Genomic DNA, 23,848 nt, shown 5'->3' on the forward strand with positions numbered 1-23,848 from the left:
TGAAAGTGATGCAAGGCCTCCAAGGATGGAGTTGTGGCTCTAAAACTTGAGAAGTGCTATGCTGAATGTGCTATTTTCCCCCCTTCTCCAGCTACAGAAGGGGCAGATCTTTGCTGCAGCTCTTTGCTACAGCCCCAGCCCGCTCCTAGCTGGTTGTGAGCATGCCAGTGGAAATCCCTCCAAACTGCTGGTGCATTCCAAATAAATGGGTCCAATTTGGCAAAGCTACAGCAGCAGCTGAAGCAGTGGGGAAGGATCATACCAGCAACCAAGGAAGCAGATCAGAGAAGGAAAAAGCTTCTAATAGGTGATGATGAGCAGGTGGGAAGCAACCAGTTCATCTCTGAGAGAATTATGAGCAGAGCCTTACAGTCCCCCGAGCAGCTCCTGGGAGGGGCTGCTCCTGCAGCCCCCAGCCTCATGTTAGCACTTTATTTACAACATTGCCTTCCTGTTCGTAATCTTCCCAACTGTGAATTGCAATTTTTCCTTCCCCCAGCATTATGGTGACGGTTTGGAACACGGAGATTTTTGGAAAGGGACAATTTGGCATCAGGAGTCTAAAAAGCAGATACAGATGACATCCTAAATGTATCCTTTATGAGTTTGGAACAATTCCTTTAAATTAAGCTCAGAGTCTGTGACAGCTTCTGGTAGTGTCACCAATAAGGAAATAAAACAAAATAAAACAAAAAATCCCCCCCCCAAAAACGGAAAACAAAACTAACAAAAAACCAAAAAAAACCCAAACAAACCAAAACAAAATCCAGAGTTCTCAAGCAGATGTAGTCTTAGAGACCTGGATACTTTCACTCATGCAGCTTTGAACTGCTTACCAAGTGCTTCCCAAGGAAAGTGCTTCAATAATTTTCATTTGTCTTTTTGCCACATATGCCCTCGAACCCCAACATACTTGCAAATTCAAGGCTTATAAAAAATTAAATGCTCCAATAATTCTAAACTGTGTTTGTTCAGTGCTACTGGAGCCTGGCCATTCCTTCAGTTTGGGGATTTTTGTTTTGTTTACAGTGGGTGGAGGAAGAAATGCTTTCTATTAGTGCTTCAAGTTGGAAGCTGGTCAAACAGCATCAGAGCAGAGTGATTCAGTAGCCTCTGAGCTGATTCACAGTGTGTCATAAAATGGGATTAGGAAAACAACAATGCTTGGAGGAGAAAGAACCTAGACAAAGAATCACAGCAGGAGAACAATACCAGAAAGAACAGAGGGGAATAATCCTCACTTGGCTTCTGAGAAGCAGGTTGGATGACCTAATAGGTGGCTTTCAATGCCCTTCATTCCCCATGGAGTTGCAGGGTTCAGCTGCCTGGATCCAGCCACCACAGCTTAATAAATGTCTCTGCATGGACTGAACCACCCCAAGTGTTCCTGCATGCACATCTGCAGCCTCTTCTCATTTATCTGATGAGACCATGGTCCCCGTCTGGCACAATCCCAGATGCTACTTCACAGCAGGCAGGAGCTTATGCAGAACTAGTGGTGAAAGTCCATGCCCATTTAGGACAGGAAGCAGAGATAGCAATCTTATGCTGTGAGTAAGAAACCAAAAAGCTGTGTTTTCTTAGCGTTACTCAAGAAGATACACACTGGGAGCACATCAAAGGAGCTGAGGTGTCAAACTGAGTGTATTTCCTATCACTGTCCTGAATAGGAATTAAATTAAACATGTATGTTGTGATCTCCTGTATCCAAGTATCATCAACCACCTATGGCCGATGCCAAGATGGAAGAGGAAAGCATAATTTAAAATCTGTTCTCTGTGAACCTGAAGAGCCTATTAACAGCCTTTTTTTAAATTAGGCTTGGATTATAACTGTGGATTACAACCTGTTATAACTGTGGCCTTGAAGTGACAGAGGAAGGCAGGGTCTGTCTCAGGAGTTTTACTAGATCAGCAGTAGTTGAATTACTCCTATGCAGAACATGAAATCACAGCTTCACGCAATTGAGAAAAAATGAGGCAATTATATCACAATTCCAATAAAATTGCTATATCCAAAGTTTGGTAGGGACAGAAAAACAAGGAGGAAAAAGAAAAATCTCATATGCCATGGTCTCCTCTTGTAGACTGAAAAAATGATAAAGTACATCCTTGTAAATAACTCACTGCAGGAGTCCTGGAATTTTATAGAAACTACTGCAACTTGTCTCCCAGTGGGGAATAACTGAGGCATGAGATAAGAAATCAGCCATATCCTAACTTGCAGTGACAGGTGCTGTAAAAGGAAATGCCCAATAAAGGCTTAATGTATAGGAAGATGGCAAATAACTGTCTGGAATTCTGAAATAAGAAAGCATAAACCAATTCTCTAATCATGTCTAATCAAAGAACACCATCAGTTGCTAAAAAGTTCTAGGGAAAAAAATGGGTATTGGAGAGGTGGTAGCATGCCTGTCTTCGTCAGCAGTGTTTTGGGAATATTTTAGCCTGCAGAATTTAATTCTGTGTTATTACTTCTGAGCTTGAAGGTGAAAATCATAAATCAGAACCATTCATAACATGCAATAATGGGATGAAATACTCATAAGGAGAGTTACATGATGAAAGCCTTTGGGACTGTGTGTAACCCTTACAGTCCTTGATGATAGCATTAAAATCCCTTCTGTCACTAACAGCTATTCTTCCCTAATTCCTATACTAGTTTTTCCTCTTTCTTCTCTCGTAATATCTCCAGATTTTTGTGTCATATGGCATTCCTTCCACCCTTCCTCCCTGCTGTCCTAAATATATGTTTAAGGCAAAATCATAGGAAAGCATTCCATGCTTAAAAAGATGGGCAGGTTGTAAATTACACTGTAATTACTAATAAGGGCTTTTAATACCTGAGGAGCTTTCCCAGGGAGTTTTGCTCTGATTTCAGGACCCCCACTGTTTTTATAGAGGGCTATTTGGTCCCATTTATAAGGTGGCTACATTTGGAGTAACAAAGACTGCAGTGCTCTAAAATAAAATAACACTGACCCCACCCTTCTTTTACTTTCTCATAACTGAGTTTAAAAAAAAAATCCCAACCCATGATGTGTTAGAGCTTTGTTTTCTGAGTAACAAGACCAATCATGTTTCCTCTGCTTGAGGTTTCTCTCTTCTCTTCCTTTTCTTCTAGGTCCTCTGGATCCACACTGACATAGAAATATCCCATGATGGAGAAAATAATGCACACAGCAAAGAGGAGAACAGTGAACAAGACAAATTCAGCCCACTAGGAAAGAAAAAAGAACAGCATGTCAGGAGACCCCAGATTCACAGTCCAGAGGATATCTCTGCACTTTCAATTGCTTTTTAAAGAGCTGAGTGAAAATTATTTTTTAGTTTCCAAAATGGCTCACAAGATAGAAATTTTATCATCCTGTTTTCTGGTCAATGCTTGTACACATAATGTAATTACAAATATGTGATACCTCTTGAAACAAAACAGATTGAGTTGGTTCCTTTAAATCTTTTCTTACAAATCTGACCGGAACGTATCTACCTGCGCTTTTTGCCTAAAAGATTCTCTTGGGAGAGGCAGATTCATGCTGGCTAGAAATAAGCTCCAGCTCACACCTTCATGGCATCATCCCAGAAGTTTCACAGCCTGAATTAAACTACCTCTGCATCATGACCTCCCCCTGTAAGCCTGGCATCTCAGGGATGCTGAGGCACCTGGCCTGGCAGGACTCCCCAGGCAAGACCCTTGAGGAAGAGCTGAGTGCCCACTGGTCTCGTATCTGGTGAGCAACTCAACGTGTGGCTGCCACTGTCCAGGCTCCAGGTCCAGACACAGCCAGCTTGCCTTGAGCTGAGCTCCAGCAGTGTTACCAGTGCAGGTAAGTTACTTCCTGCCACTGGGAGGGTCAGTGAGGGAGCTCCACTGAGGGCCCCACAGAGCAGAGGCTGGGGGACAGCTCAGAGTAGGCTGCTGTCACCCAGGTGCAAGAGCCTGGGGCTGGCAGAGAAGCTGTGCACCAGGAGCACCAGAAGCCTGTTGTAAAGCTGACCTCTGTTTTAAGAACCAAACCATACCTGTGCCATTGGTGCAGCCTCGGCAACAATGAGCACAAAGGTATTCCCCACAGCCACTGTGAGCAGCCAGCCTGCCTGCAGCACCGACTTCATGCTGGCTGGAGACTGAAAAGAGGAGAAGGGCCTGATCAGTGGGAATCATGCTGTGCTCTTCAGCCCTGCTTCACACTCTAGAGTCCTGGCCAGTGGAGGTGTCACTGGGCTCAGCCTAGGAGGAGATGGTGGAATTTCCTCTGTGTGGAGTGGTTAACCTGCGGTTAATCTCAACAGCTGCATACAAGGAGCTTTCAAAACATGGTCAGGAGAACACACGAAGAAGCAGGAGATGCTGTTGTTGCAGAGCTTGAATCCAGGTCATCCCCAACCTGCATCATCTGAAATGGTACCTACGACTTCAGGACGTCCAAGGAGCCACACAAGCCCTGCAGCTTGGAGTCTGGTGCCATGTGGCTGTACACCTTTGAAAAAGAGACTGGATCTTGATGTTAAATTTCCTGCTGAGGACAAATTTTTCACATTCCATTACAGATCATCCCACTGTATTAATCATCCTCATTAATAAACATCTGCACCTTACTCCAGGGATACATTTGAGCAGCTTCAGTAGCTGTTTGACCATGTAATGTCTCCGTTCTCTCTTCTCATCATCCTCCCCAGATAACAATCAAATCATCCCTTGCACATTTATTACCCCTTGCTCCCTTGTTACAACCTTGCATGTTTAGACCCCTTCAGTCTCTCAGTTTAAAGCAGGTGCCAAGCCCTCATGCCACCCTGTAGCCCTTGAGAATATCTTTGCCTTTTTATCACTGAAAAATACATAGCAAAAAATACTTCACTAGGAGAAAACCCTGATATTAAAATATTCAGAGTTTTCCTGTTAACTATCCAGTTCTGCTCTGTGTTCTCAGGTTTACCAGAAAAGGATATTTCCAAGTATCATGGAGAAATGGTACCTTCAGAATATGAATTAATTTAGTTTAAGGGCACCCAGCAATCTGTGTTACAATCCCACTTTCAGCTGAAGGATAGATAACATTGTTAGTGTCATGTCAAAGGAGGTATAACCAGTCAATGACAGATGCAGAAATAAATCTTGAAGTCTAATTGTAAGGCCCTTATCTTTAAGTGGAGTACCTGAGAATAGGAGAAGGCCAGACCCGTAATGGAGAACATCACCTCCCCAGCAGATATCAATAAATATTGTGGTAACTGCCAGGCCATATGGACATTGTTGGCTTTGATGTCCTCTGATTTCCATATCTCAACGGCACCCCCAGAAATCTAGCAGGAAAATAAAGGCACAATGATTAGTTGCTGAAAGGTCAGATCTTTCTTAGCCTGGACAACAGCAGCAAATTTACCAAAACAAAGTTTTAAGCAAAGGTGGGAAAAAAGCTCTGCCTTTGGAGCAAACTATGGTTCTCAACCCTGCCATTTACAAGCCTGTTGGGAATAGGGTGACTCCTGCTGCACTGGACAGAGAGAGGAGGATGGAAGAATTCCACTCATTCAGGTACCACAAGAATTTCCTGAATTATTGCAAACCAACAAGTTGTCTTCTGTAGTTGGGCTGGGAAAAGTGAGGTTCCAGTGCAGAGCCTGTGGCCTGCTGCTGTTCCCAAGGTCAAAAAAGAATGAGAGGGTAAGTGCTCATTGCATTCATGTTGTCACTGCTCCCATTTTATCAACACTGTACAACTTCCCTATGATATCATTGACACCCAAACAAACTCAGCTCAGGAATGCCAAGAGTAGCAAAGACTGCTCCATATTAGATCTATTCAGATAGATATGGTAGCTGTATTCCTAATTATTTTTGTTTCTTTTCCCAGGTGTAATTAATACTGCCTGTGATGCATAGAGGCTCAGAGGCTGAGAGAGATTTGACTAGAAGCCAGGGAAACACAAGATTGAAATGACTTCAGGCAGAAAGGCCTGTGTTTAAGGAGAGTATTTGGGAAAATACAAGGGATGTTTATGAGATGTTCTTAATCACCAATCATTGCCAGGGAGGCAAATCGAGAGACTGTATTTCAGCAGGCTAAAAGGGGTGAGAGGAGAGCTGTGCATTGCTCTTTAGCCCATAAAGAAATGTCACAAGCACCATGCTGTAACTGCACACTGAGGAAGGCTGGGTAGAAGGCAGCATCCCCGTGATTTAAGTTTCACAGTTCAGCTACATTAGCAGACTAATATATTGTATTCTTGGTTCTTCTATATGGCACTCCTGGCAGAGGAGCAGGGCTCAGTACAAATCACTGCAATAATTAAAAGTGATCTTGGCCTCAAGCAAACTAACTCTACAGAAGGCAGAAACCGCAGAGACAGAGATGGAAAAACAGAGGGTGAAAAATAATAAAGTACTAGCATAGGGTTCGGAAGGGCTGAGGCATAGAGCCACCCTGAGCAGCCAGGGCTATAGCAGGGACTTATGCAGATGAGTCCACAGCCTGGAATCCTTGGCACAGTGATGTGGGACACATCTACCTCAGCTGTCCCTGTTACCAGAGGCTCTGGGGGCAATTTTCTTAGTGTTATATTTTTAATGCAACATCTCTATCTGGTTTCTCATCTGGTGAAAGAGGCTTGCAGCCATGGAAGAGGGGACTGGCCAACATCACTTCAAGTGTGTGTGTTTTATGTACATAAATCTCTGCACTCACAGATGGCAGCATCTGCTTGTTCCCTCCAGGGTTGTACATCCCACTCCAGCTACTGGAATTGGAAAAAAAAAAATGCCAGGTGCTTCATGGCTATATTTTTCCCCTGACATATTTGGACTCTGCAGACATGAACAGCTCCCATTAATTGCCCAACAGGGAGATGCTACTGCCAGGGAGTAGCTGACAACGCTTTGCTCTGCTCATCACAACACAGCAGCCAAAGTCTCAGAGGGCAGCTTAGCAGTGTGTCCTGTCAGACCCAGTTTGTCTGTGTGCCGTTGTGGTGGAAAGGTTAAAATGGGAACTAAGCTGATCACGTTCATCTCCATGGCTCCAGCCAGCTGGACTAGGGTTGAAGCAGTGTGTCTGAGAGGTTGGCAGGCAGGGAAAGGAATTCACCCTCTCAGCGGTGCTCAGACCCCATCAGGGCTAGGCTGTTCAGAAAACCATGCCTTGACTTTACACTAGGATCCAAATTAGCTGTACAGACAGTGAGAGGAGGAAACAGATGTATAACCTCACCAACTTCCTCCCTCAAGACTTTGTTCCTCTTCCCCCTATGCATAATCTACAAAATCTTGAAAGATCTTTAGTTCAGTCAGCTAAATGTGAGGATAGAGCAGACTGTTTCTGCAGTTTTTTGGCTGTGATGCACCACCAGGTACAGTATTTTAAAGACCACAAGCAGACTCAGCTCTTGGCAGATAGTAATAACTCTTTGCAGTGCTCTGGGTCGATGTTAACTGCTCAAGGATGGCATGAGACAAGCACAAACCACAGATATCAAATGATTTTCTATGGAGGATTTCTACCAAGGAAAATATTATACTTCTTTTTAACCCTTGCAATCTGACATGTTCACAGTGCAAGATGGAACAAATACACTCCCACCTTGCTTATGTAGGTACCAAAACTTCTTACTATCCCTTTCATAATGGATTGCCTTCAGGTGGCTACTGCCCAGGGATCAGAGTGTGGACAAAGCAAGTAAGAGTCATCAACACAGGAATAAAAGCACTACCAGAGAGTAGAACAGGAGTGTGTTACCATCACAGGAACACTTACATTAGTTATCACAACAGTGTATGAGGCACCAAAATCAAGCAGCCTCAGCTCCAGGGGGAACTCTCCTTTTTCAGTTATGCATTTTCCATTATTATATCTAGATAAAAGGATGAAGAACAGTATTTCCCAGTTAGTTCCACAAAGATCACAGAGCAGAGCTATCAAACATGGCCCTGAAATGGAGCAGGGAGGATGCAAGATGTAAAGATGCAGTAGCATTTACATCGGACAGTCACTGGAGTTCTTGCTATGTTTTCCTTCTAGAAGCATTTCGACACTGACTGGAATGCACCTAATGACCCAGGCCATTGCTAACATTTTTAATGGTTTCTGCCTCTTAGTGCTGATGTAATTTTCCCCCTCCTTAGGTTTATTTTTCGACTTCATTTTGCTGCATTTCTTCAGGAAATGTAGACCACACAAGCAGTCAACAGGGACTCAGAGATGTGGACCCAGAAGCAACTTTGTTTCCTTCCAATAGAGCAAATTAGCCTTCATATTTGTTCTTCTGATTTTGGATGTGTGAGATGGCACAGAGGCTCAGCAGCATTGCCACAATGGCTGCTGCGTCCTACTAAATTGCAGCAATAAATATTTTGGATGGAGCTGATGCAGAGAAAAGCCATGAAGCTTGTTTTGAAACATTGGAAATGCTAGAAATACCCTACAAGAGCCAACTCCAGTGCTGCCAATGCAAGGCCATATGGAGCCCCTGTCTAACAAGCCCAGCCTGCAAAGCCATGTAGTGCAACTTGATGTTACCAACCCACATACTAACACTCTGTAGCATGGAATATGAACTGGCCTTTCCCTGAGAGCACCCTAACACCGGGAGCTTGGGCCTGAGAGAATAACAAATTAAGCAGGCACTAAATGGCAGAGGAGACTTTACCATGTCCCACCTTACTCCACTGACAGATGCACAGGAATGGCCAGTCTCTTCCCTCCAGGCCCCCACACAATGTGAATAAAAACTTCTGCACACAGACGAGTGGCCTGGAGCACCTGCTCTGCACTGAGCTGATAATTCTGCTTTTTACAAACATCTGCCCCCACAACCCCATGCCAAGACAATAGCAATGCAGGTTTTGCAATTGGGCTGAGAAAAGCCTCTTTGTACCCAAGGAAATGCTTCAGCAAGGACCTTCTGCTCAGGAAGGGAGACTTACATGTCCCTCTCCAGCAGTGAGTACTCAGAAGCACTGTAGTTTTTCTGAACAGCAATGAACTTTTTGCTATCGATGGTGAGGTTGACATCTTGGCTCAAACCATTAATGAATCTGCAAAGAAACCATATTTCATTGACCTGTCAGCCAGGGCAGAAGAAGCATAATAACAGACACTTTAGAAGTCTGCATACTCTCCCAAAGCATTCTGTAATTCCATGAGGTTATGAGAATCTCTTCTGCAAGTTACCAAAATATTTGTCTAATTCATTGCCTAGTGTTTCAATACAAGATTAGCTTCCCTGATGCATAATTTTACCCTCTTACTCTCTTTTCTATGAAAAATGTCCCTCGCTTTTTGTGGCCTAGAACCTCCAGGCAATCCAATCTCAGAGACCAACAAAGATTGCAGCAAATTCTGAGGAGGCTGCGAAGATGATCAGAGGGCTGGGGCGCCTCTCCTGTGAAGACAGGGTGAGAGAGTTGGAGCTGTTCAGCCTAGAGAAGAGAAAGCTCCAGGGAGACCTTGGAGCACTTCCCAATACCTGAAGAGGTCCTATAAGACAGCTGGAGAGGGACTTCTTACAAGGATATGGAGTTACAGGACAAGGGGAAATGGCTTTAAATTGAAAAAGGGTAGGGTTAGATTATATTAAATTTTAGGAAGAATCTCTTCATTATGAAGGTGTTGAGACGCTGAAACAGGTTTCCCAGCAAAGCTGTGGATGCCTCATCCCTGGAAATGTTCAAGACCAGGTTGGATCGGGCTTTGAGCAACCTGGTCTCAGGAGAGGTGTCCCTGTCCATGGCAGGGGTGTTGGTACCAGGTGACCTCAGGTCCCTTCCAACCCAGACCATTCTATGACACTGTAGAGACCAGTCCATGGCTGTGTGAGAGGACAGAGTCTCAGCCTACCACAGGAAACTCTGAAGTTGTGTGTCCTGAAGAGCAGGCACACCATGCTGGCTTTTTCATATTTTGCTTTTTGTCTGGTTGGGTTTTTGTTTTGTTTTTTGTTTTGGGGGTTTTTTGGTAGGGTTTTTTTGGGTATTTTTTGGAGTTCTTTTTTTTGGTTTTGGCAAATTTGCATCTTCTGCCCTTCATCAGACAGCAGAAACCAGCACAGGAGTGTTCATGGACTAAATGGAGTAGCTTAAATTAGAAAGAGTGGACTAAGCACAGCCCAGTGACCAAATGAATTGTTTATGAGGATGTAAAATTGTTGCTGTATCCAATTTAGTAGACACTTGTGCATGAGTTTGGGTGAACGCCATGGGTTGGCCCATTTGCAAAGGACACAGCAGCAGCTCCTATCCAGATTGCTGCTTCCCTTTCATCAGTGAGATGAACTTGCCACTTTTCCAAGGAAGGAGCTCTTTTATGTTGCCATCTCAGCTCAGACTGTCCTATGCAGTGTGCAGCAATAGCTCTCAGCTCTGCATGGCATGTGTGGGAGGTGACACTCTGTCAAGCCTCCACAGCTGACACCCAAGTCTTGCATGAAAAGCGTGGACTAGGTTCCAACCCGAGAACATCTGGGCTATGTTACATACAGATGCATTAGACAAAAGCACTTTCCCCCACCCAACCACCACCAAATCCTCAAAAAAAGCCATTCCTACCTAACAGCTGCCAAACCATTTTCTGGCTTTGCTTCCAAGTCTGTAATCTAAAGAGGGGAAGAAAAAAATCATCAAACACATTTATTAATACTGCCTTACAACATGTGGCAGACAATTGTGGTGTCTGTAGAGTAACACATGTGCTGCAAAGCCTGTGGAAATCGACTGGACTGTCACATAAGCTTTACATCAGGCCACAGCTGGGGAACCCTGGTACAATGAAGCCAATGGCAAAAGTTCATCTCCGCCAAGGGCTTAAGATGAGATCATACATTTTCTCCTCATCTCTTCTGTAACAAAGGCTACCAAGTTTCAGCCAGTCACTCTTTCACTGAGGCATGTACCACCCTCCAAAAAAAGTATTTTTCTTGATCTTGAGATAGCAATAGAGCATTATCCACATTAGCATCTTTCAGTGACTAGTTACAATCAAACTTGAGTGCCTTACTTCTACAAAATCTGCAAATGCCTAACTTTCAGACCCTGATTCTTTTCATATTTATAGACTTCACAGGAGTTTAAAGCTGAGAGGAACTGCTAGGTTACTATACTGATCATCATGTATCACTCAAGCTTTCCCTGATCCTTGATACTCAAGAGATTAAACTGTTGTAATGTGCAGGCAGAGAGCAGGAGAAATGAAGATGCACTGAGCTTGTTTGTGCTCACAAACAGATCCCTGCAGACACATCCCTGAAATGGCCATCTGGATGGGCACACTGGAGAGCGAGACTCTCTCTCCTGGAGACCACGGCTAGAGCTGCAGCTAGATAGTTAATCAATGTTCATTTGGAGAAACCTATTTTGTGTGCAACACTGAAAAAACACAGCTAAGACAGAGCCCTGCCTTGGAGGTTGCATGCAACAAAAAAAGAACACAAAGCAAAGCTCTTAGCGGGTAGAAATCCAGAACTGTGCCGTGTCCACTGAAGATGGCAGGGAAATTTCACTTTGCACTGCCCACAGATAGAACCCAGGCAGGCCAAAAGGCTCTCTCAAAATTTTCTGTCCCTTTCTCCATACTTTTTTTTCCTGATGCAAAACCCTGGTTTTCTGAGACCAAGGATCCAGAATTTCAGTATATCTATAAATTGTCTATTGTACTTCAGAGTAATATGCTATCCACAAATAACATATGCCCTAAATAATAAATAGCCACAGTAAATAATAAATGTCAGAGCAATAAATAATAAACCACAACATCTTCTTTTTTTCCATGGGAGATATGTGGGAATGAATACTCTAGTTTGTTGCAGACAGACCAGCCAAATTTTTACTCATTTTCACTGATGATCCCCAGAGCTTTCAAATTCATTTCCTGCCTACTCAACAGCCCACAAAGGAGAAGAAACCAATTTCAGATAGTGTCCTTCCAGGAAAGCACTCCCACCTGAGTGAGTGGGCCAAACCTAGCAGTGAGGGAGGTTACTCGAGGGTAAGCCCTGCAACACAGCAGTGATGCTGGCATTGCTTTCCTTCCAGCAGTGCTGGAAAAGTATAATTTACCACGCTGTCTTCCACATCTCCCTTATCTACAGCTGTGAATGACAGGTCAATACCATCACCCAACAGAACAGCTGTTTCCCAGCACATGAGAGTCTGCCTGTGCCAGGGTGGGCATTAATTTAAGCACAGTCTAGACAGCTGGGGTAGCATAGATGTACTGGAGCTCTGAGACTGCTAAGCTCCAAGCCTGTTGCAGGCTTTTGCTTCTTAAGGACTGTATGAAAATCATGACTATCCATTTCTTAAGGAAATAGCACACAGCTTTCAGGGTGTGTGCTTAACTTAACTTTGTGTGATACTGAGCCCCAGACTCCAAACCATAATGTTTGATCATCAGCAAAAAAACCTTGATGCTATGATAAAATTAATTCTTTAAATTAATTTCAAAAAACAGTTGCATGATTTCTGCTATATAATATTGAATGCTTAGTGTGGCTACCCTGCAAGATAGAAGGCTCAGGAACTGCAAAGAGAATGGATATTTTAGCATAAGGACAGATTCTGATGGCATTTACACACCTGCCACAACATGCAATAACACCATGAATTTCAAGAGAGCTTCTTAGAATACAGCTACACATTCCATGTGCCCCTCTCTGATTGTTGCAGAAATACACAAAAGTCCAAATACAGTCAGCTCTGCTGCACAGCCTGAAATGAGCTTAATCATTTATTCTGTTCAGTAAAACAAATGGGCCTTCTGTGCTTTTTCACTAAACACTTCCAATAACTAATCCCAGAATCATTCCTGTGATGCTTTTATTCCATGGCCAGCCCTAGAGCCTCTTTAACATCTTTGCTTTATAGAACCATCTTCGGGGGAAAAACTCTGGCTCCTTCCCCAGCTTTCTCCAGCTCTGCTGCCTAGCAGGCATGACTCTGCTCTCCCACTGCAGCATTCAGTGGATTAAAGTGTGCCCAGAAACTCTCAGATGCCACAACGCCTCTATTAATCAACCAGCAGAAATGTGCACAGATCCAGTGCCTCTAGCTAAGAAGTGAGGTTTAGAGCATCTGAGAGCAATCAGACAGACATTGCAACTGAGCAAATGAATTAATGAGCCTATTACCCCATTGTAGCATCACAGCCATTGAATTAATACTGTATTTACACTTCACTCCCACACTCACTAAGCGGCTTGATAGGCTTCCTTCTGCCTCAAAAACAATTAAGCTGTATACTGATTTTTCCTTCACAGTGTAGTTAAAAGCAAGAGTCAATCCTTGATGTTGCAGGGTGAAGTGAAGGCTCTGTTGCTCTCCATTCAATATTAATTTTGAGTACTCAGCTGGTTTCTGTGGAAGAAAATAAACCTGGTTACACTTTCTTCAAATAAGAAACAATCTGTCTTTTCCTACCAAGTGTACCACTATCCCCTCTTTAAGGGAGACTGTAATCCTGTTACCCTTTATTCCTAATTACAGGTGAATGTAAGGTGTATCCTTTGCTGGGGAAATTTTTCTCCAAATGTTCAATTTCTGTTTCATATAACAGAGATATTATGCTTCATTTGTAAAGCTATTCCCATGCACTTCTAAGGCGATGGAGCAGAACAACCTCTTGCATCTGTGGGCTTTATTAGAAATGCCTGATAAAAAGCCCATCCTTTCTTCAATGACGTGCAAGTCAGGCCTTTCAGTCCCAAATATATGCTTACCTGAAAAGACTCCACAGGCTGCTGAAAGAGGTCCTTGTCTTGGATTGTCACTTGAACAGGGTTCTTTGCCAAATTCAGGACCCGAATTAAACTTTCTTTTGGGACAAGTCGAGGCATATCGGTTTCCTAATTAAAGTAAAAGGCTTTAAGTGCCATCTGTATGCTTTATTAGCACTTTAATATCTCTTCATTTTTAGCCATAATAGTCTTCCTCTCTGTAATGACACTTTTCCATCCCTTCCTCAACAGAAGTTGCACTCAGAGAAAACTGAACATAAATCTTTTTTAGGGAGGTTTTCTCATAGTAGCTCAAAGGCCAACCCATCATTCCTCCCAAAAATTGCTCTTCACACTACTAAGTGTACAGACTTCACACCTACTGAGGAGGTAGAACAATGTCACAGTTTTCATTATACAGCTCCCTTGTGCCTGGATTTAACCAACTGCCACATCAGAATGGAAAAATTTGTGCTTAGCTTTCAAAAGCAGTGACCAGAATAATTATTTCCCATTGCAGTCAGTGTCTGGGAAAAGAATCAGACCAGAAGTTAAGTAGTTTTGAAAATCCCAGTTCAGCTTCGTGTCTGTAATCAGTGCTTTTGCATTACTGCACACCTTGCTATCTATACAGCCAACTATATAGATATTATTCCTTGTTTTCTGAGAGAGGTAAGCTGATGCCTCCAGCACTGAGGTATCTCCTTCTGTCAGGAACCATTTCCTAGAAAGAGTACATCAATCAGTGTCAGCCTTGTACTACCTGCAGAGCTAATTTTTTTTTTAACTTCTCTCTTTTTCTTGTTTTATTTTCAAGTAGCTGCCAGCAATACTGCAGAGCTATTTATTTTTCTTCTATCTTATCTGATAATTTGGGTAGTGCAAGTAGGGTAATTTGAACCTAACTTGGTGGGGAGACACACTGCCACAGAAGACAGAATGAGCTGATTTCCCTGTATCCATATGCTGCTCTGGACCAACAGGCCTGCTAATATTATCCAGCAAATTCAATTACTGTAGCTTTTCACTTCTGCTACCCACAGTCAAGAGAAGGTGGACCATCATATCTTCCTCTTTGGTACATCTTAAAATAGCCTTTAGGGTAAAATTTTCATGGACAGGCAAGGAGGAACCTCTAACTCACCTTGCCTCTGCCCAGAGGAGTCACCCACAGCCAGAGCAAACTTTGGTGCTTGGCCAGAGATTCTAGTGGTAGCAATGAGAGCATTTCTTTGCTCACATAAAGAGATTGGAAAAAAGACCTGAACCCACACAGTCTTATTTCAGTGGGAGGCTCATTAGGGGATTCACCTGAGGAGCCAGCAGATATTAATCCACAGCTGTGAGCCAGCCACTCTAACAGAACATTTTAAGTACACATAGAAGCTTTAAAAATTAATCCTATAGTAACTTTTGTAAGACAAAGGTCAGCCAAGGTCTACACAATGCTGCTCATGAGCCAGAAACAAACAGTACAAATCTGCCAGAGCTAACATGGAATTTATGAGTTGTGCTGCCATTCTCTCTGGGGATGCCTGGCAGACCCTGATGCCTGTGACAGCATTCACCTGCCTATCCAGAGAAACAATTTGGTTTGTATAAAAAAGCCATGCCACCCTAAAGCAGGAAAGTAATTAAATTAAAATTTTTAAAACAATTAAATAAAAAAACCAAAACCACCACACACACACAAAAGACCCCAAACAGCAAAGTATAGGCAAGCTACAGCAAGAAATAGGAGTGAGAACAGACTACCTTTTGGAAATTAATCACTAGCATTAACTAGATGTCTGTCAAGCACTTTGACGATGGAAATCTAGAATATAGACCCATACAGATGACCAGTACAGCACAACTGCAAAGACTAGAAAGAAAGACATAGAAACAAAGACAGGGAGAAGTAGACAAGGTAAGAATTATCATTAGCAACTGGATCAGTATGCTCAGTTGTAAAGAAAACATTACAAATTTTGATTAAGCACAATGGCTTAAAGGATTATCTACCAGACATCAATAAAGACACTCCATGGAAAGAAAGTATTTCTGAGGAACGCCTTGTGCTTTACTTACATTTATTTTGACTTCTATAACAGCTGCAAGTCCAAATGCCAGCCCTGCAAGGACCATACCTGTTGCCATTTTCCTAATAGGTCTATGGAGCAAATGAAAGAGGTGCCATTAAAGGAAAAAAAGTAATTTAAACTATAGAATACCATTCCTCAGAGCCCAAGATGTGCCAAAACCATGTAATAAACTGCCCAACAGGTGGCACTCAGGATGACAGGCTGTTTAAATTGCCGATCTCTTAACTTAAAACTATTTTATTATTCTGTATGAGGCCAGCACTGAGGCCCATTAGAACTGATATGCTATGAAAAGAAGTTCTTCCCTTGCAAGTTTCAAATCATCTTTTTCCCAGCTCTTCTAGTGGGAATAGCTCATGACATTATGTTAATCCATGATGTTGGAAGAAGCACCAGAAATGATGTATCTTCAAGTCCCTTTTGGGAAAGGCAAAAGAAAAGTAACATTCTATTTAGCAGTGGGAATAAGGAACAGAAAAATGTGTAGTTTGTGTCATCAATGTTTCTGACCATCTGGGGCATCATTCTGGTTTATTTCTCATGCCAATACATTTACATTTCTAGAAAATAAAGAGCTTGCTTCTAAACTCAAGGCAAAGCTAGTGCAACTTTACTAGAGTTACATGAGAAAATCTGATATAAATCAGAATAATACATGTCCAGAACAGCAGATTCAAACTGAGTATTGAGCTCTTGAGATTTGAGACAAATCTGGTTCTAGATTCAGTGTTCTCCACTCTTTGTAATGGTCTTTAGTCCTAGCATTCAGTCCTGGTTGGTGCTTGAGTTTGTGCTGTTGGGTGAACTACTCTGTGAGTTGGTCATAAGGCAGGAAGTTTTCTGCCAAGTCCAGACCACAGGCTCACAATCAGGGATGAGGGAGAAGCCCAGTTTCTGATGTGTATCCTCCAAAGGGGGCACCATTGCAGGGCTGGACAATGTTTTTGATGTGTCTTCAGGTGCAAGTAATTCAGCACGGTGGGAAAGGACCAGCAGGGTGAGGAGAAGGCTTCTGAGGCACCTGCCACCCCCATTTTATGTGGTTTTGTCTGTCCTGCATTTTAGTTTGGATTAGGAACATGCTTTTTAAGCCAAACCCCACTCATTACCCTTTCCCATGCTATGGTTCACATGCAGAAGTGGTGTTGGAGAATAGAAACTTGGCTCCTTTTAGTTGAAATTCCACTGACAAAGGCACTCCAAGAGTGCACATAATGTACTTCCACTGCTAGAGAGCATCAGTCCACAGAGGCAGAATACTCTGAAGTTAATTTGCACCAAATGCATAAAGTGGATCTCATAAACAACCTGAGGTCTGCTCGTCTTACACTGCACTTCTTGCTAACATAGACTAAGGATAAAATGCTTGGCTCACATGGAAATCCCCTTATGCACTCACTGGTTCAGATCCTAGCCAGCACGGGACCATGAATTTGGTCCCACAGGGACTTTTCAGGGAGGGAATTATTTAGGCATGACATGGGAAACAAGGTGGAAAACATGTTGATGAAATTCAAAGTGAGACTATTTGTATCTTTTGGGGAAATCTGTATGGAGAAGAATTGGACATCACTGAGTTTTACCTTTTTCCATGGTCTGTGCAAAAGGGTGATGCTGCCTCTTGGGACTGAAGTATACTCAAGTAATAAGAAAGGTGAATGGAAATTTGTGTTTCTCTTCCTTAAAACCTATTATGCACACTTATGGCAAAAGAAAAAGCACAGAGGCATCTACATTGTCCCCAAGTACTTACGTGAAATTCAATTTGCACATGTTTATCAGGGGGTAGAGTCCAAGGTCAAAAATTGGGATGAAGACAAGAATAAGAAGTGGATTTAAGAACTGCAATACAAAAGAATGGGAGTTCAGTGGCTAGAAAGCAACTTTCAGTAATTAAACCCATAAAGCACTGTCCTCCAGAAATAATTCCATTACAGAAGGGACATGGATAAACACTTAAAATCTCCTTTTAAAATATAATCATAGTTTGCACTTAACAGCTTCTGCTATTTAGTTTTCATAGGCATGAATACATTTTGTTCATATCCTCCCCTCCAAGAGGCAAGCAAGCATCACTAGACCAGTTTCCCTGGAGAGAGAACTGAAACATGATGTTTTTAAAGAGTACAAACCCCACTGACAATAGAGACAGGTGACCTTTGGTGCTGCGGTGGGACCTTACAACAAATCAGCAACAATGGAAACATCTTGGGACTCCAGCAAAATCCCAGAGGAACAGGCGCTATTGTGTGAGATTGGCAATTTCTCGCACTTCAACATAGCCTAGGAATCCCGCAGGAACAAAATTTCTCCTGGGAGGGGCACAGCTTGTCTGCCAGCCAGCAGTGGCAGAGCAAGGAAATAGAGAGTGATGAAGAACAAGCAGTGAGAAATGTTGTTTCAGTTCCAAAGGAAGATTTCAGGGAACAGAACAGCTTTGAATTTCTCCAGAGCTGTTCACCGTAAGAATTGTAATCAACTGTGACAACAGCACCATCTTGGAGCTTTCATGTTTTCATCTACCCTGCAGAAAGGGAGGAACCAAAAATAGTTCAAGAACATTGTTCATCCCGGGACAGGAGCCTGTTAAAAGGAGATACTGGTTGTATTCTTCACATGCCGGCACTAGCTCAAGAACTATTACAATGGTATGTTACCACACACCTCTGCACTGTTCTGCAGGAGTCAGCTTGTGGATTAGGACATCCTCGGGGTCCTCTGAACCCCAAGCTTTCAAAACAGCCTGTGAACAATAAGGCAGAGGGCACACCACAACAACTAGCAGAAGCACTGCTATTACCTTGAAAAGGAGCAAAGAATGGCCACTGGTCCCATGAGAAAAATACAGATGAAAGAAAAGAAGAAGATACATTCTAAGGGTTATTTCCTACCCTGTAATATCTTTTACCTGCATTTGGTCAGGCTGAAGGACATATATTCCCTGAAACAAAAAGATATTCCAAGTGATTCATAAACACTATAATACATCAGTGCATATGGCAAATAAGTAATCGGTCCCAGAGAGGCCTTTGCAGCCAAGGTGGTTTCCTCAAATGCTTTATGTTGGCTTTAGCAGCTGATATTGTGTTCTTGACACTTGTTGTCTAAGGACACAGTGTTTAATAAGAACATTTTGCAGAAGGAAGCTGCACTCAATCCTTGATATTTGGCAGCTGTGACACAGCTTATGACAGGTACTGAGACACATCTTTCAGGCTGGCTGAGCCATGAACTAGGTGAGTGGAGAAGAATGAGGGTGTTAGTGTCCAAGCTGGGAGGAGGGCTTAGAGCTTCTTCCCTCCCTGCTTCTATAATGTGAAAAGCCCCAATGCTATAAGTGAGTGTTCCCAAGCTTCAGGACCCTGTGAACTCTGTTGGTATTTCTCCCAAGTTCCCAAAAGGATAATAAAAGACCAGCCTTGAGCCAGTGGGCTGCACAAACAACTCTTTCTTCCCCCATCTGCATCTGACAGGCTTTGGACAACTGCAGCTTCTTGTTTTGAGCAGAGTCCTCAAGGCTGGAAGAGGTGCCTCACACTTGCATCACTATCCCAGCCCCCCCAAAATGGGCAAGGTCAACAGGAATGGATGGATGGAGGGATCTCAGACCTCAAAAGGAACCATGGACCTGTCTCTAGGGAGGGACTGGTGGTTTCCTGAAGTCCGTGAAATGCTTTTCATTTGAAATTAAGATGAAGAAGAGGGGTGGGTGGGGAGGGGTCAGGGGGTGGGGAAGGGTGCAGGAGGGAAGAAATTAGGAAGAAAATAATGTATTTCCAAGAAAATGCTGTGGGGGGTTGTCTCCTGTCTGCCAGTCCTGTCCTGAACTGAATGTAGACTGGTTGCCTGTCTCTGCCCACAGCTGCCTCCTGGGAGAGTGAAAAAACACCAGGCAAATACCCCCTCCTGCTACTTTGCACACACCATAGAAATGTGTCATTAGGAAATGAGCCTGCAAATATTTCATCTGACACTAAATAATTCCCTGTTTCATTCCAGACTCCCTAGCTGAGCCCTTGTCTGCTGAACAGAAAGTCATAGAGTATTATAAACATGAACTCCAACAAGCCTAAGGGTGGGATCACTCCAATGCTGCAGTTAATTTTCACCTTCTTGAGGTGGGGCAACTCATGAGGGGAGAGCAGACGAGACTGAAACAAGAGCCAAGGAGCTATCCAAGTTGGTGTGACAAAAAAAAAAAAGCCTTGAATCTATCTTTCCTCACTTGGGAGAGTCCAGTAGTGACACCTGGTGATACTTAGCTCTCCTGTTAATGGATCACTAAGTACATGTGAGCGAAACACTAGAAAACAAATGTTTTAGATATACATCACATAGACTGCAAGGACTTTGTTCTGCCTTTCTGAGGTGGATAAATATTACCCAAGGTGTAGTCTTTTTCATGCCTCATTTGAATTAATTTAGCCTAATGAGTATCACATATTGAGAGCCCAATTTTTAACAGTAGTGACATAGAAGGTCTCATATTTGTGACTTTAAGTCAATTTTAAACTGGAAAATGGACACTTACAGCCCTAGATTTTGATATGAACATCTGCAGACAAGATCTAGATGGCCTGTTAAAACATGTATGTCTGAAAAACAGCCCTGTGTGGGGACATCTTCGGACAGATAGCTGATGTACATTTATCTGCTACTGCAGCCTGCACCTTTTGCCATTCACACCTTTGAAGAACTTTATGGAAACTACCTAATTAATCCCTAACACATCTTAATCCTATACATAAGATTCTTGCTGGTTTTAAGAGGCTTCATTAATGTATCACCAAGTGATCCAGTGCAGAAACATACAGCAGCTCTAGTCACACCTTAATGGGGCTGACTTGGCTGCCTTCCATGGGGGCAGCAGGCTGAAAATCCTACTTGCTCCAGGTCACAGGGCCACTGGCTGCCAGTAGGTCAGCACCCCTGACCTTGCAGGCTGCTGATGGCTCCCCAGCCCTCACTTCCAGCTGAGATGAGCTGTGATGAACTGAACATGGCTGCATGAACAGAGCTTCTGGCTTCTAATCACCAAAAGTGAAACTCACCCAGATTCACCAAGCAGACGCTCTTAGTACTGCAAGACTCCGGTTAATAAGCAAGAGCAGGGATGTTACTACTAGTCTTACCAGCCCTGGTAACATTAAGTACTTACAAAATCAGCATTCATTTTTGTGGCTTGCAAAGTCCACCTGGATCCCTAAGGAGAAAACAGACATCTGTGAAGCTTTCAAGATGTTCCATGGGGCTAGAAAATGGGGACAGAGAAGATAGCAAGGAGGACTTATTTCCCATCTACTCCTTCCCTTCCCTGTAACACCCGTCACTAGGCAGGGCACATTCTCCCCTCTCATTCTCCTGTGCCAGACACTTGGCAGGACTCTGAAGGGCTGAATAGCAGAGATGGTAGATGGCCCTGGACATTCAGTAGGGGTGTGGCCCTCTGTGTCCCCAGCATGCTTTGGTGTTACCCCAAAAGGACAGAGGTGCCAGCCGAGGCTGGTGGGCAGAGCTGTACACACTGTACTGTACCTGCTGATCAAACAGGGCCCAGAACATTGGCAGTGGTATGAAGAGGAAGAGAACACGAGTCACCATTTTAACCTCCCCAATCAGCTGTTTCTAAAAGGGAACAGGCAAAAAGGTAAGGTGGGGGTGTAAAGCCAACAGATGATTCAAGCCACAAAGCTTAATTCCTATTTCTTTCTGCATGGCAGTTCTTCATTGTACTTACTTGTGACATTGGATATATTTGCATTTCTACATTTCAGTGCAGCACCTAAACCGTCCATTAAGGGTCAGAAGAGTACAGATGTGGGAAGAGACAGGAAAATGCATACGAGGGATGCTGTGGCCAGGCCAGTCTTACTGTCTCCTCTCTCTGTCTTCCCATCTCCCCCTTCCCACTCCAAACCTACCAGGTAGAGCATCACTTACCGAGTATTTTTCTGATGCCCAGTCCAGCCAGTGATCTCTCTTTGGAATCTCACGGGAGCGGTTTTTCAGCCGGTTTTTAATAGCAAACTAGGGAGAAAAACAGGTGAGTAACTCACTCATACTGTACCTGCCCTTGTCACATCCCCAACTCAAGGCTACCTTCCCCATCTCCAAATGTAAGTAGTGCCAGAATATTGAGTGGGGTGGGTTGCTGGATACCTCTAAAATCTCAGATTGGATGCTTTATGATGAATTGTCTGCAGGGAAGTTTCTATGACACCAGTCAATTAAAGGTATGATGGGGGAATGAATTATAGAATCATTGACTCTTAGAATATCCTGAGTTGGGAAGGACCTACAAGGGTCACTGAAGTCCGACTCCTGGCCTCTTTATGCTGTGTGCTCCAGTCACTGAACACTGAGCCACACTGGCAAAAGAAGTGGCAGACCTGACTTAGAAACCCTGTCTTTAAGATCCCGCCTGTTTCCCAAAGGTAAATTAGGCACTAGGATTGACCTAGATAAAAAGAAAACATCTGCTGTTAGCAACAGCTTCCTGAAATAGAAACATCATTATCCACCTAATAATAAGAGAGTATTTTTTCACATACTGTATTCAGCTCACACACCATGAAAAACAATTTATAAGGCTCTAATGCAACTTCAGCAAGTGTCTCTTCCATTTACATGAACATGCTGAATGTCCATAATATGAATGTATGCTATTACTGTCTGCTGAACTGATAAAGTTCAGAAAAATTATTCAACTGGAAAAAAAATGGAGTCATAGATCTGATACTCTCTGAGTTTCTGAATTTTCCTTACAGTTCAGTTTCCACCAGCATCTGCCACTTGTGGTCTATTGACATCAACTGAACAGTTCATGGAGCTAAGGGAAAACAACTGAAATGCTGAAAGAATAAACTAGGACTTAAATGCGTTTCTTATTCCTTACAGCTTATCAACAAGACATCCAGTAGCAACATAGAGAAGAACTCCAAAAGTCACCTCCCCTTTCCCTTTGCATCTTTTTGTCCTGCAACCTCAGAGTCATGCATGAAAAAGAAAATTACACACACTTACACTGATGCATTTGCACACTTCCAGCAAGACGTTTCCTTGTGGTGGTGTTTTTCTGTACAGTCCACTTCCAGCAATGAACACAACTGAAAAAATATTATAATCCAAATGGGGGTTCACATGGCTGAAGCTCAGTCCTGCACTAGCTTCTGGGAAGGATCCCCCAACCCTGCATTCAACAGAAATGTTCTGCCCTCAGGAAACACAGGACTGTACTTCTAACTAAATAAATATACAGGAGTCCTTTAATGGTTACAGATGGAAGAAAATGCAACATCCTACAAGAGGCAGTGTGATCCCAGAGAGTCACCATTGTCTTAACATCTGCTCTGGCACAACAGGCACCTCCACATCTGATTCATACTGGGAACCAAAACTTTGAAAATTCACTTTGTCTATGCTTTTTGTAGATTAAACTGAAGTACGATCCACGTTGAATTGCTGCACCTGATGCTGGAAATCAAACCTCACCCATTGGAAACCTGTGAGGACTAATCCAGATAGAACACAGGATCTGTGCGCTTGCACCTCACACACATTTCAGTGGAAACAGCCCAAAGATCCCTGCCTTACACAGAGATATAAACAAAAATTACCTCTATTTATAGTTTCCACAAAGGGAAATACAATTTAAGATAATGTTTTATCTTGGTTTTCTCCCTCAAAGCACAAAGAATATCAGAATGAGGCTTCAAAATTCTGTCAGAGATGGAGTTATCTGATTGTGTATCATTTGTCCTGCTCTATGAGAGTCTTTGAGCACATTGGAATTTCAAAGAGATTAGTAAGGAGAAACATCTTAACTTTTAAAACTAACCCTATTGTCTGGGTCAGTCCACAGGCAGTGAAGAATAGCAGGTACTTCTGTCCTAACACAGGAGGCCTGAAACACTGCAGGGAACTCACCTTTGCTTTTATCTGACCATGAACACCTTTCAGCACCCAGGTTTGACTTGCAGAACTTGAGAGACCTCTGAAGTCAGTTTAGGTGAGTAGCACTTTGCATTTGTGCAAAGTCAGAGTGGGTAGCTGCACTACCTG

General features: G+C 43.1%; 1 protein-coding gene across 8 annotated transcripts in view; it reads right to left on the reverse strand.

Annotated features, from left to right (window-relative positions):
• Positions 1-1,887: 1,887 nt before the first annotated feature.
• The window catches only part of SLC15A2 (solute carrier family 15 member 2), an 83,046-nt gene continuing 61,085 nt past the window's right edge, over positions 1,888-23,848 (reverse strand). For 7 of the 8 annotated variants that reach the window (XM_088058578.1, XM_088058577.1, XM_014249202.2 and 4 more), the window contains 15 exons: positions 22,811-22,893; positions 21,728-21,814; positions 21,323-21,412; positions 20,946-20,990; positions 18,696-18,728; positions 17,541-17,629; positions 15,774-15,855; positions 13,707-13,832; positions 13,180-13,344; positions 10,543-10,589; positions 8,923-9,033; positions 7,754-7,850; positions 5,160-5,306; positions 4,023-4,127; positions 1,888-3,219 (listed from right to left, as the gene is read on the reverse strand). In XM_088058578.1, the coding sequence (XP_087914704.1) occupies positions 3,043-3,219; positions 4,023-4,127; positions 5,160-5,306; positions 7,754-7,850; positions 8,923-9,033; positions 10,543-10,589; positions 13,180-13,344; positions 13,707-13,832; positions 15,774-15,855; positions 17,541-17,629; positions 18,696-18,728; positions 20,946-20,990; positions 21,323-21,412; positions 21,728-21,814; positions 22,811-22,893 (1,484 nt within the window). In that variant the 3' untranslated portion in view covers positions 1,888-3,042. Of the gene's footprint in view, positions 3,220-4,022; positions 4,128-5,159; positions 5,307-7,753; positions 7,851-8,922; positions 9,034-10,542; positions 10,590-13,179; positions 13,345-13,706; positions 13,833-15,773; positions 15,856-17,540; positions 17,630-18,695; positions 18,729-20,945; positions 20,991-21,322; positions 21,413-21,727; positions 21,815-22,810; positions 22,977-23,848 lie in introns of all 8 variants that reach the window. The other variant, XM_088058581.1, reaches the window with a different exon arrangement.

This window comes from Pseudopodoces humilis, chromosome 8 (assembly GCF_049639895.1).
Source record: "Pseudopodoces humilis isolate 2021_Gansu_Grassland_sample_001 chromosome 8, ASM4963989v1, whole genome shotgun sequence".
In the NCBI taxonomy this organism is placed as follows: domain Eukaryota; kingdom Metazoa; phylum Chordata; class Aves; order Passeriformes; family Paridae; genus Pseudopodoces; species Pseudopodoces humilis.